This window comes from Lissotriton vulgaris, chromosome 2_1 (assembly GCF_964263255.1).
Source record: "Lissotriton vulgaris chromosome 2_1, aLisVul1.2, whole genome shotgun sequence".
NCBI lineage: Eukaryota > Metazoa > Chordata > Amphibia > Caudata > Salamandridae > Lissotriton > Lissotriton vulgaris.
The window spans coordinates 647,898,170-647,910,915 of NC_141687.1; the positions used below are offsets into that span (position 1 = coordinate 647,898,170).

Sequence of the window (12,746 nt, forward strand, 5' to 3'; positions counted from 1 at the left end):
GGATTGGGGGTGGGGGTTAATGTTATGTTAATGTTATGTTAATGTTCTGTTTCCTTTGCCTCTTCTGTACTTTCGGCTGGGATTCCTTGAGGGGTATGTTTCTGTGGAAATTTTGTGCCTCTTGTGCTTGAAATATGTTTCTCTGCATGGTTTATGTGGAGTGTTTTCCTTGCATGAAGCTGATTGCTTTGGTATCGGCTCATGAGTTATTACTGTGGCGAGGAAGACAGGACGAGGAGGTAATGCCCCGGTTACTTACCGGTAATCTTCATTACTCCGAGTCCATGTCTTCCTCGCCACAGTATAGTTTCCCTTCCCTCCCGCACCTGGTGGTGGCTTCATGTCTGCGCGTTGGTTCTTCAGGTCGTGTTGGTGCTTCTGTGTCCCTTAATGGGATTGGCTGGAGCCACTAGGGGCCATCTTGGAGGAGGGAGAGGGAGACTAGAGCGCTGTTTTTGTACTTGGAGTTCTGTGTGGAGCCGGAGGCTCATGAGTTATTACTGTGGCGAGGAAGACATGGACTCGGAGTAATGAAGACTACCGGTAAGTAACCGGGGCATTCCTTCAATTTGTTTGCGCTAGAAGATCTGCATAAATGTCTTGTCTATAGAGTAGACCAGTTTCTATGTTACAATCCTTGTTTATTTGTACCCTAATTTCGATTGGTGGACTTGTTCAGGCTAAATTGCATAGTCTGTTACGGAAGTGTCATATCAGAATGATAGGACATAAGTGGGATTAAATCTTGTACGTCGTTTGGTGTTTAGTTGCTGTAGCTTGCTAAAAGAAGCCTTCTTTCTCTAATAGTTGCTCATGAAGTTTGTGAATTAGTATATTATCCATATTGTAAATGTGAACCAGCTGCATAATCCTCTAAAGGTACGAAAAGTGAGTGGCATTGGCAGTGACTGGCACTCGTGTATTCAGCATCCATCATGATTGTTGAACTCTGTCTCTGGGTGTTGACAAACTTGACACCGTTTTTATTGTTTGGCATAACACTGGGTAGTGAATGGAATTGACCTTCCGCACACATCAATTTTAACTTAGGAATCCCTTCCTTTACATAACTGTCAGTTGTTCTGTGTCTCCACCAACATCCATATTAGAGGAGAGGTTGACAAACGGAAATACATTTCATGATGTAGACAGGAATGGTAGGTGACATTTCACTACTTAAATTTGTAACCAAATTAAAGGTTGGAATTACAGACCAGTGTTGGCAAAGACAATAGCTCGGCCATTGGCTACAGACATGTGGCTTGGTTAAAATGTGGAAGACGAATACTTTGTATCTGTAAGAGCACAATGCTTTTACTCAGAGAAGTAAGACAATGGCTAAAGTAGGCCGACCCTTTGCCCCTGTGCCGTTTGCTGTGGTGGGTGGACGAAAAATTTGAATGATGTACTTAACGACCAGTGGATCAAGAGAGGTGGCTGGTAGGCAAATGGTACTAGGAAAAACTTTGAGTTAACTCGCCAGCTTGCCAAACAACATGTAGTAGTTTTCTGTTGAAGCACCTGATCAGCTATTTCAGGAACTGGGGAACGATGGCATCTGTTTGAAACAGAGAACCCGCTTTTCCATCAATATTGTATTTGTGAAGACTAGAGACAGTCCCAATTTCGATATAAATAAATATGTGAACATTTGTAGAAATATGTAAACGTTTCAGTGAGAAATATGAATGTGCAAGAACTAAAATCTTTGGAAATGACTAACTTCTTTCTTGATTTAATGCAAAAAAATAACAAAATGGAAGTTACTGCAATTTACTTACTGAATTCAAGCTAAGTGAAATATGTGAGACCTCTGTCCCTCACACACCTTACTTCCTGCATTTCTGTGTATTTGGCAGTTGGATTCCAGGACTCGTCCCTCTGTATCATGTGTTGTGCCAACTACCGACACCCTCCACCCCTTCAAAATCACTCATTTAACTATTTCTTTTTTGTGCGAATGGGTCCCTGAGAGGACACATGCTTGCCACACTGGTGTAGAAGACAGTCTTCACAGGGTGGCTGACTGGAGTGATCCGAGTAGCTTTCCTAGAGAAGTTCACACTGCATATTTCCGGTCATCAGCACTGCTTATAACTGACCGTGCTTGCTTATTCAAAGGGCACCAAAGTCAGTAGGTCTGGCCATGGAAGACTGATTGAGCTGTTACTTAATTTGATTGAAATCATGTCATAAAAATAGAAGTGAACGCAGCACTACCTAAATGGGGCAAATTAATATTATATGCTTGCAAATTATATTTGTTTAAATTAAAAACGGAAGGTCCTCTAACAAAACGCTATCTGTCACTAAACAAGAACGCAGCTTTGAAATTTTCCTAGACAAATTTTTCCCCTGCAGAAAAGAAGAGGGCTCTCTTTCTGAAAATTCCTACTGAGCACATTCCCAGTGGCATCATTTACTAAAAGATGGTCACCAAACCCTGACGAGGGAGCAGATATGTGCACGTGTCCCTTGGGAGGTTCGGAAACACTAAGCCATTTCCTAGAAATTGTCTTCCACGAGCACCCAAATACAATAATATTTTTTTCATATCTTGTATTTTCAGTGATATGACCACCAAAGGCCCTGATTTTATGTTAAAAACTGAGCTTTAAACTATATCATTTCCCACTGAAAGACAATATTTCTCTCCATGTGTTCCCATACCTGGCATGTCACGCAGTTTGGTGCTTCCTTTCCCTCTATGTTAAAGAACAGTAGATGTTTCAGTACCCAGGCTAATGTGCTGCATACCTTTATACATATAAGGTCCCAAAGGCGAGAGCCCCGTGTTGCTGGGGCAGCGCCAAGGAGAAGTCCGGTGGTAGCCCCACCCCTCCCATGTAGCGCAAGGGCTCCGATCAGGAACTCACCGCTGCTGTCCTGGCAGAGACAGCACCTGTTCTACTTTGCGGGCCATCCCGAGGCCCTGACGATTCAGGAAGCTGCAGAGGAACCAATGCCTCGCTGGTAGGCAGGGTTCAGTGAGTGGAGCTGTGCCGCCTCCAACGTCTACCTCGGCTAAGGCCATACGGCCCAGTTTAGGGGCTCTGTTTAAACACGAGACTTTGCTCCGTGCTGCACCAGAACCCGCCTGAGACCAGAAGAGGTCTCCAATGCAGGGACTGTTTGTCCTTTTCTGTGTGAGGCGATCGTGCTGCTGCTGGTGCCATGTGGAGCCTGACCATGGCCCCAACACGTTACCACAGCAACCACAGAGAGAAAGCCGCCAGGAGAAGGGAAAGCCGTGGCCGATGCGGCCCCGCCCAGCAGCACGCCACTGAGAGCCGTAAGGTAGCAGAGTTGCGCTATAGCGGGCGGAATGGTCCCGCTTCTCCTCACCATGCTGGCAGGTACTGTCCCTTTGCCTCCTACTGTTCTTCTCTGGAACTCCTTCGGTCAAAGTCCTGATGACCCCTTGTCACCAACGACTCAGTGGTCAGCCCCTAAGCGTTGGTTTGTTTGGGCCAGGATTGCTGCTCCCAGAATGCATTGTGTAAAACAGGCCAGAAGCTGTGTCCTAGGAAAAGTTTTATACTGCTCTGCAGTTGGATGCACAATCAGTCATTCAACTGGGATCAGAATAGAGGATTTGGATATTAGGGAAACCCAGTCCATCACAAGAGACCAATCTGTTGAACTAAACGATTGCTTGAATTTCTTACTCAAATGAATCAGTCAAGCAGGCCCTCTCTGCTTAAATAGCCATTCCCTGGATGGTGGCAGCATAGATTCAAAGCTCACGATGGCCTCTGAAGTCAGAAGTGCTTTTCTTACGCCCTCTGGAAGCATATTCTGTTTATGTACATTCATTTAGCACACTCCAACTGTGGGTGGGAACAGGGCGCAGTACAAAACTGAACAAAGAAATAACTTTCAAAAAAATAATATATATGTTTGGGAGAGAACCAAGCTCAACACGTCTAAATAATGTTCAATTTATATTCATATATTGGAAAGAAAAAGAAAGGAGCAAAGGGTCTGTTTTGCTCTGCTCTCGTTTGTTCTTTTCTTCTCCTGTTTCTATGAGTTCGTCTCTATTTCCTTCTTTTATTTACTTTGGTAACCTTTGGGCATTTTTGCTTTTTTTAACTGTCTTTTTCATCATTCTGTCTTTATTGTGCCATTTCCATTTTTCACTCCAGTTGTCCCGTTTCCACATATTTGTCCATCTCCGTTTCATTTTCCTCCTTTCTCTAGCATCCTTTCTGTTTCCATATTCTTTCCTCTTTCTTTCCTTTGGTAAGTAAAGACATTGTCATTTACAGCGCCAATAACTAACTCCCACGAGATCAATTTGCATTGCAAATGCTTGCTTAACAACGCAGTTGGAGTTCTTGCAAATAATATCTCGTCTGTGGAAGAACAAATCATCCACTCCAGACAGGTGCTGGACGTCTTAGCAGCAGGCGGGGCCTCCCCTAATTCCGGGAACTGCTCCGGACTGTGTTATCCAATAACCCTCGCATGTGCCTACTCAGTGGGTCAACCGTCTATACTTACTTGCCGGTTGGCATCTGCATACATCCTCCATCTCCTCCAACACTCCTAGCAAATAAGGTCAGCCAACAATCTCAGTTCTTGGTGATGGTCATTGTTGGCCGCAGATTTATTAATATCAATAATGATTATTAATAACAATATTAATAACATATTAATAACATACTGGTTGTACAATCTTCATTTGCGAACTTTAACCATAAATCATGCACATCACATTACAGTTGATGACACCTTCCCCTGGTACAGGTGTCTGTCTCTCGGGCACCCATCAGTTCGTAAATGGCACTTGTGTACAACCAGTTCTTAATCAGTTTCTTGGTGTTCCGGTAGTTGGTTGGCCACACCCATTTTTGGGTGTCATGGAGGGGAGCTTCTTTGCCTGGAGTTAGGTCCCCAGCTCGCTACCATTTGCGCCCTGCCGTCCGGCCGGGTCTGGGCCGCGAGTGCCGTCTCCGTCTTTTCCTCCCCTCCTTTGTGCGGCCACGTCACCCTGCCGTGCGGCATTGAAAAGTGAGTGGCCCTCCTCCTACACACCGCCCACCGGTGTGTTTGGTTAGCCAACGATTGTAGGATTTCCGCCACGCCGCAGGGAGGCTCACGTCTTTCTGCGGCTCCCCCCTCTGCCCCTTGGTTCGTGGCCACCTACCTTCCCCCTTCTTTTGCTCCTTTTTTAACGACAACCCGCGAGCGTCATTGCGCCCCACAAGTTGCCCCAGAACACCTCCATTCCCTTGTCGGACAGATGCACCCCATCTTGTCCATATAGCTCTGGGCGGCCTGGGTGGATGAGGCCGTGCCGGATTGATTCCAGGCCGTTGGTTGAGCAAAACTTGTGCATGGCGATATTTAACTTGCGCCTCGCGTTATCCACCGCTTTGTTGGAGTCGGCACCCCTCCAGTGCCTCCTGCTGATCATCTCCGACCACACCACTGTCGTGGTCCCCAGCCATGCCGCCGCTTTGGCGATGTCCTTCTGGATGGCTTGGCCCACCGCCTTGCGGCCCAACCGTGTTAGGTCGTTCCCTCCTAGATGTATGATCAGTACGTCCGGCAACCACGCTGAGTCTGCCACGAGGCCGTCCAGGGTCGGTAGCAACTGCTCCCATCTCATGCCGGGCCGTCCGATCCAGCGGATGTATGTCGCCTTGGGTCTGCTTTCCTGGTGCCCGACTCGCCTCCACCAGGACTCCATTCTGGATACGAATGAGTGTCCTACGACCCATACCAGTTGTGGGCGTCCTCCTGCCGAGAGAAAATGCTCAATTTAAGGTGGCTTTCTGCGCACCGGGTGTGGACGAGGAAGGGGCAGGAAACCCTTTTTTTTTTTTTATATGAGATGCGGGCGTATGTAAGACTTGTAGGCCCTGGACCGCCATCTGCCCACGGCCTGGATCCTGTCCTCTGGCATGCCATACTGCGATGCCGAGGTCGCCGCCCCGATCCTGAAGGAGTGCGGGGCAAATGATGTTGCGTCAAGCCCCGCCTTACTGAGGCCCTGGCGCATTACTGCCGTGAACTGGAACCTGCTCAAGTTCCTTCTGTCCTGGTGTACAAAGAGGGGGCCATCCCCCGCCGGGCGAGCCGCCATGTATTGAAACAGCCAGCACACTGCGCAGCGCCCCACCTCTGGAATACAATGTAGGCGTATCGTCGCCCCTTTTCGGGCCCTATCCGTTTTGGATTGCCTGAGCGTGAGCTCCACAGCTTTTACCATCGGCTTGATGTCCCTTGCCTGCAGGCAGCGCTGCGCCGGGCCTGACCTGTTGGGGGCCACTATTTCGCTTACCCGAAATGCCCCAAAGAAAGCTGTGGTGAATGCGGCCCCGAAGAGTAGCCGCTCATACCTGTCTGCAATGATGCTGGATAGGGCGCTAAGTAACCGACCCAGCTTGTCATAATCAATGGGGCGTCTGGCGTCCTTCTTGGTCCCCTCAATTTTCCGCCAGCCTTTCAGGGCTGCTTTCAGGTACACAGTTGCCGTGGGGTCCTCGCCTGTGTGGAGCCTGGCAAAGTATGCAATGGCGGCCAGGTGCGCCTGTGCCCAAGACCTTGTTTTCTTAGCGTCGAATGCCCACTGCACGAATTTCTCCACCGCTGTGCGCACCCTCGATTTGTCTTCCAGTGACTCTATGCCCCCTACTCTCATTACTGTGGCCGCGTATTTCCTGTATCTCCTGCGAGCCTCAGAGGTGAGTGAGTGCCCTATTAATCTGGACAAGTCAACCCCCCCAGGTCCCACAGGTATGATGGAAAGGGGGTCATCACCTCGTCCGCACCGGGTAGAAGTTGTTTGAACCGTGTCATCTGTGACCGGGACAGCGCATCGGCGACCGTGTTCTCTGTCCCCGGCACGTGTCGGGCCTTCAGCTCCAGGTTCCCCTCGAGATGCAATTTAACCAACTCTCGCATTAGCCTCAACATGCCCGGGCATCTTGCTGCGCCTCTGTTAATGGCCTGTACTACCCCCAAGTTATCCGACCACAAGGTGAGCTTTAGGTTCCTTATCTCTTTTTTCCATACCGTCAGAGCCACTACTATTGGGAATAGTTCGAGGAACGGGATGTTTTTTGTGAGCCCCTGCGCATGCCACCTGTCTGGCCACTGGCTGGCACACCATCTGGTCCCCAGGACTGCCCCAAATCCCAGGCTCCCGACTGCGTCTGTGTATAGGGATAGCTGATCCGCTGTTACCCAACCCTCTTTCCAGATCAGCACGCCATTGAAATCCTGCAGGAATTCGTCCCATACCTGTAGATCCTGCCTTACACCCGTGCTCAGCCGGATGTGGTGGTGCTTGTGGGTGACGCCAGCCGTTAGCGCAGTGAGGCGCCTTGAAAAGACCCTGGCGGGCGGGATGACCCTCGCCGCAAAGTTCAGCCTGCCTACCACCCCCTGGATATCCCTGAGGGTGGCTTTGCGCCGGCCCCGTAGTTTGGCTATTTCTTCCCTGAACTCCTGCACTTTCTCCGAGGGGAGCCTGGCGGTCCCCGCCGTGGAGTCCAGCTCAATGCCCAAGAACGTCAGTCTAGTCGTTGGGCCTGTCGTCTTCTCCTTCGCTAAGGGGACTCCGAGTGTTTCGGTCAGGTCCTCAAACGCCGCCAATGTACTGGCGCACGTCGGGGCTCCCGCCGGTCCTGTGAACAGGAAATCATCCAGGTAGTGCAGCTTCCCGCCCCCCTGATGCCTGTCGTGGAGGGCCCATTCCAGAAAGGTAGCGAACTGTTCAAAATAGGCGCAAGATATGGCACATCCCATGGGCATGGCTTTGTCGACGTACACGCCCCCTTCCCATTGGAAACCGAGTAGGTGGAAGCTGGTCGGATGTACCGGTAGTAAGCGAAAGGCAGATTCGATGTCCGCCTTGGCCATGAGGGCCCCCTTCCCTGCCGCTTTGACTAGTGCGATCGCGTCGTCCACTGACGCGTAACCCACAGAGCATGCTTCCTGGTCGATGCCATCATTTACAGACCCCCCCTCAGGGTATGACAAGTGGTGTATCAGCCTGAATTGGCCCTTTTCCTTTTTTGGAACTACTCCTAGTGGGGAGATGACTATTCCTTCGCACAATTCCTGAGGGAGGGGGCCCTCGATTCTACCCAGGCTCTTCTCCTTTTCTATCTTCGCGCTCACCACCCGGGGATGCTGCCTCGCTGATTGTAAGTTATTCGCTCCCGTTAATGGCAGTGGGCCTTGAAACGGGATAATGAAGCCTTTTTCAAAACCCTCTACTAGCGTCCTGGCGTCTGTTTTGTTTGGGTACCTGTTTGCCAAAATGCGCAGCTGTTGTGTATTAATGGGGGACCTAGCCAGCTGGCACTGTTGAACGTTTACTAGTGTCCTGCCCCCACTAGCCTTCGGGCTAGTGCTTCTTGTGTTTCTCTTTCTTTTCGCTCTTTGCTTCCCGCTTGGAGCCTTTGCATGTCGCTGCAGCGTGTTTCCCCCCGCAGCTTGAGCATGAATGTTGGAATTTGCACGAGGAGCCCCATGAACAGTCCCCCGCATCGTATCTCCAGCATATGGCCTTGGTCGCGGGGGGGGAGCTGGACCGCCCAGAGGAATGCTTCTGGTAATTTCTGTTCTTCCCCTTGTGGGACGAACTCCGAAAGGACTGGTCGTATTTCCCCGTCCAGGCTCTCACTTCTTTGGCAGCGAGCATTTTATGAATAAAACCTGAAACGTCCTCCTCGTTCCACTCCATCTCTGGGTGCCTCTGCATCTTTAACCTGAAACCCTTATCATATTCCAACCATGCATCCCCGGGGAATTGCCTCTGCGCAGAATGTATGTTAGCCTCATACAGCCATAGGTCAGCTGCGCAATGGGGGAACCCCTCTACTATGATACACGCCATGATCCTAAAAGCGTCTAGCCAATTCCTGAAGTTCCGCTCCTTTCTAGCCCCTCGCCTCTCCCTTTTTTCATCCTCTCTCCTGTCACATGTGGTCAGGTCGAGGCCCTCTAGCTGTATTTCTAGGAGCGAGAATATATCGATGAACTCCTTGCGCCATATCCTTTCTTTTACTGCGAGAGGAATAAGGCACGCAAGCCCCGTGGCTTTCGTCGTCAAGGAGGCAGGGCCGGGGGATGGTCTGGCGTACAGGTCACTGCCTAGCCCCCCCGACCCCGGGCTTCCGGACCCAGTATTGTACCCCCACCCGGGTAATGGGGAAACCTGATCCCCCTGTGGGGATAGGCCCACCTGCTCCTGCACCCTTGACTGCCGGGCCCACCCCGGATCCATCATGTGCCACGTTAAGCCCCCTGTCTCGTCAGTGCGTTGTTCCCTGGGCCCCGCCGCCCCCTGCCCTGAGCTGTTCAGTAACGTCGGAGCGAGCGATTTCAAACATTCTTTTACAATGGTACTAATATGCTCACCATTAACCGCTCCGCCGTTTGTCTCACCCTGCTTGCTGTCGTCCGACCTCAGCGGCGGGAGCTTCTGGCGCACTTTCCTTGGGGGATTCCTCTTGTACGTCTTCTTCCTCGGCGTGGTCTTAGGCTTCTTGGGTGCTGACGGGCCTGCTTCCTCCTCTGCCTGGCCGTCCGGCCTATTCTCCTTCCCTTTGGCCAAATGGGGCTGGAGCCATTCGTCGCCGTGTACCGCCGATATCTCGCGGATCTTCTTCAGCACTTCCGCCATGTCTCCTGGCTGATCTTCCGCCATGTTGTCCCCAAGGCCTAGTTCTGGTTTCTGCGGGCTGGTCTGCGCCGCTGGGTCGGAAGGAATTCCGGACCCGCCTCTGAACTTCCTTACCCGTGTGTGCTGTCCGTAAGATGAAGCGGCTCGCTGCGCGCTCCAAACCGGACAATTGCTTACCGAGCTGGAGCTTGGCAAGGCCGCCGAGCTCGTCGTCTTTCTCCGTCGCTTCGGGTTCCCGGGGAGCTGGGTGAAGAACTTGACCGGCGCGCCGCTCTGTGTGGTCGTTCTTCTGCTTCGGCCGTCCTTCGCCGCCTCCTGCCGTAGTCGGTCCTCTTCAAACGATGTCGTTGTCGCGCCGCTCTCCCAGCTCCTCCGAAGACGTTGTGCTTCTGGTTGGGGAGCGGCGGTGTTTAAATCCCCTTGAGCCCCCTACGGGCTTCAGGTGAACCCCCTTTGATTGGGGGGTTCAAAGGTAGCAAGGTTGGCCATTGGTCGCCCCCCATGGGCGCCAAGGTCACAAGGTCACTTCCTGTCGGGGTGGCTGGTGCGCACCCCGTTTCCGCTGGTCCTGGCCGCTTCGGGGCGCCCAGGACCAGTTCCATCTCCCCCTGTTGGCACCGCGTGGGTTATGGCGCCGGCCCTTGAGCCTCCCCCACCCTGCGGGTGGGTGCGGCGGCCTCTGCAAGAACGATCAACTGGAGGAAGCTAAGGGAATGGTGTGGTTTTGTCAGCAGTGATGGATTCACAGGATAAGGGAACACCATGGGAAAGTGCTTCACAACGTGGTCACAACTCCAAGGAGAGGAGGTATAAAGGAGTGCCTTCCACTCCCACTCTCCCCAGTAGAACAACTACTAGGAAATCTAATAAGGGCCAGTTGACCTCCACAGCTGAGTACCATACACCGATTGTTCCTGGTATCTTTTATTTTAGTATCTAAATTTTAGAGGCCTTGGATAGCATCACTTTTAAACGTGCTACTCTGGAAGGTGGGGTGTGAACTGTTTTAAGCGCTATTGGGCTCCTCAGATATCGGCTCAAAATCATAATGTGTAGACCCCCTTATATTTTAAGTACAACGACCATCATTGCACAAGCGAATGAGCCCCCGGTTGTATCGTCATCAAGCTCTAGTTAGAATCCCCCTAATCGTGGCCAGCCAATAAGCCTGCCCCTACCGTCCTAACATGTAATGCACAAAACGTCCCAGCCACTTCTGTTGAACCACAGGGGGCATCTCCTGTGCTCTGAAGTCCTCTCATGCCCACTGAAATTCTCTCCTAAGCTGAAGTTCAGCTCCAGCCATCACTTCAAGCAATGAAGCTAAAGCAGACATTTTTGATAAATGGCATCTGCTTTTAAGTGGGTCTCTCACAGTAGCTTTAGAATGGGTAAGAAGTCTGCCATTGCATATGGTATCATTGGTGTCTGCAGAGGCAGCATTAACTATTTTTACGCACTGAAGTGCGCTTTCTTTCTTAGAGGTACAGATGACGGTTATAAATATTTCAGGATTTAAGTGCCATAATGTGCTGCATCCTAAATATGTATAAGGTCCCAAAGGCGAGATCGATTGCATTGCAAATGCTTGTTTATATGTGGTGGTAAGGTGGTTCTAGATGTAAACGTGCAGGGAGGGGTTTAGCAAGTTCTGTGGGTTTGTGTGGCATCGTTCAATAAGGATAGCAGAGCTTGTCTTAAGTTATAAAAAAAGAACATTTGTACAAAAGAGGTTCTTACCAGACTCATTTACCGGAAAAAGTGATGGTTCCAGCCTGGGCGTAAGAAAGGTTTTCTTGTCATCAATGAAAGCAATCACAGGAACCTAGCGAAAATAGAGACTTGACGTAAGAAGATTAGCTGTTTTAAGTAATATTTTCAACAGTGTACAGTGAATTACAGAGAAATAAAAATTTCTTTCTGAGATTAGATCAGCCAATCACAATGCTAGATGTTAATATCTATAGTGTGCCTGCATTCGAATTTCAGTGACGATATGCTGCAGGGACAATAAGTAGACAAGGCAGTAGACATATCTGCTTGCATTTGAGACTATGGTGCCAAATACCTTGATACCCATGTGCTTTTTGGCACTGACAGACAGTAATTGCCTTATCTTTTCACTATGTACCCTTGCCTTGGAACCACATGCATGGGGTTGTCCCATGACACCTGAGAGGGAACCAGCAGGACAGAATGGATAGTTAGACATAGAGATGTAAAGAGGTTCTCTCATTCAGTTCAATGCAAGCAATACATTGTAGGCAGAAACATGCAACCTAAAAGCCAATAGCACCAATGAGAGAGAAATATTTTTCATCGAGGAGCCAACTCAAGCCAATAGCTGAAAAAGGTAGGTAAACAAAAAGCTAATTGTTTAAGGAGGCACACTCAGACCCCACTCTAAGTAAATTGTAAGCAAAGGTTCTGTTTGACAACTGTGCTTTCAACCCAGAATTAAAAAAAAGAATGAGGCATACTGCCCTCCAGTATTACGCACTACACCTGCCAATGCTTTGAAATTAACCATGCGTATTCACAGGGGGAGAAGTTTGGCTGACTCCAAGATGGCCGCATAACAACGAGGCTCCTCTCAACCTGGCTAATAATTCAACAGAATATTGCATAAACCGCAGCGCTCTGCCAAACTCGGGGGTTAACACTGTCCCTCTGATTGTCGGAAAAGAGAAAATTCAGTGACAGAATGAAACACAAGTTCTCAATATACCGGTGTGGGCCCAGACGAAGGAAGCAGCACATAGAGACTTGGAATGGTTATGCACTTGGAACCAAGATCTTTGCATTGGCTCAAGAGCTGCTACTTTGATCGTTTGTCCCAAGATTTAAATTTAAATTCAAACCCTGAGGCAGAAGGGAAACTGTAGACGAATCTGAGCAGATTTCCTTCCGGCCTGAGTCGCTAGCTAGGGGTGGTTTGGGTTATACCCTCCTGGTTGACGTGCAGCGTGTGACCGCTTCTGGCCTGTTTGCGGAGACCGCGTGGAGAGGAGGGCAATAAGTCCAGCTGAGACGTGTGCAGGCCCGGCTGCCCCCCACCCCACCCCAATTGCAGGGACAGACCTGGCACACTGTGGAACAT

The 12,746-nt window shown here is 50.1% G+C and overlaps 1 protein-coding gene across 1 annotated transcript in view; it reads right to left on the reverse strand.

Annotated features, from left to right (window-relative positions):
- Positions 1–12,746, reverse strand: part of VPS13C (vacuolar protein sorting 13 homolog C) — a 2,437,235-nt gene that overhangs the window by 1,809,844 nt on the left and 614,645 nt on the right. The window contains exon 26 of the mRNA XM_086955811.1: positions 11,387–11,471. Within this exon, the coding sequence (XP_086811937.1) occupies positions 11,387–11,471 (85 nt within the window). The remainder of the gene's footprint in view (positions 1–11,386; positions 11,472–12,746) is intronic.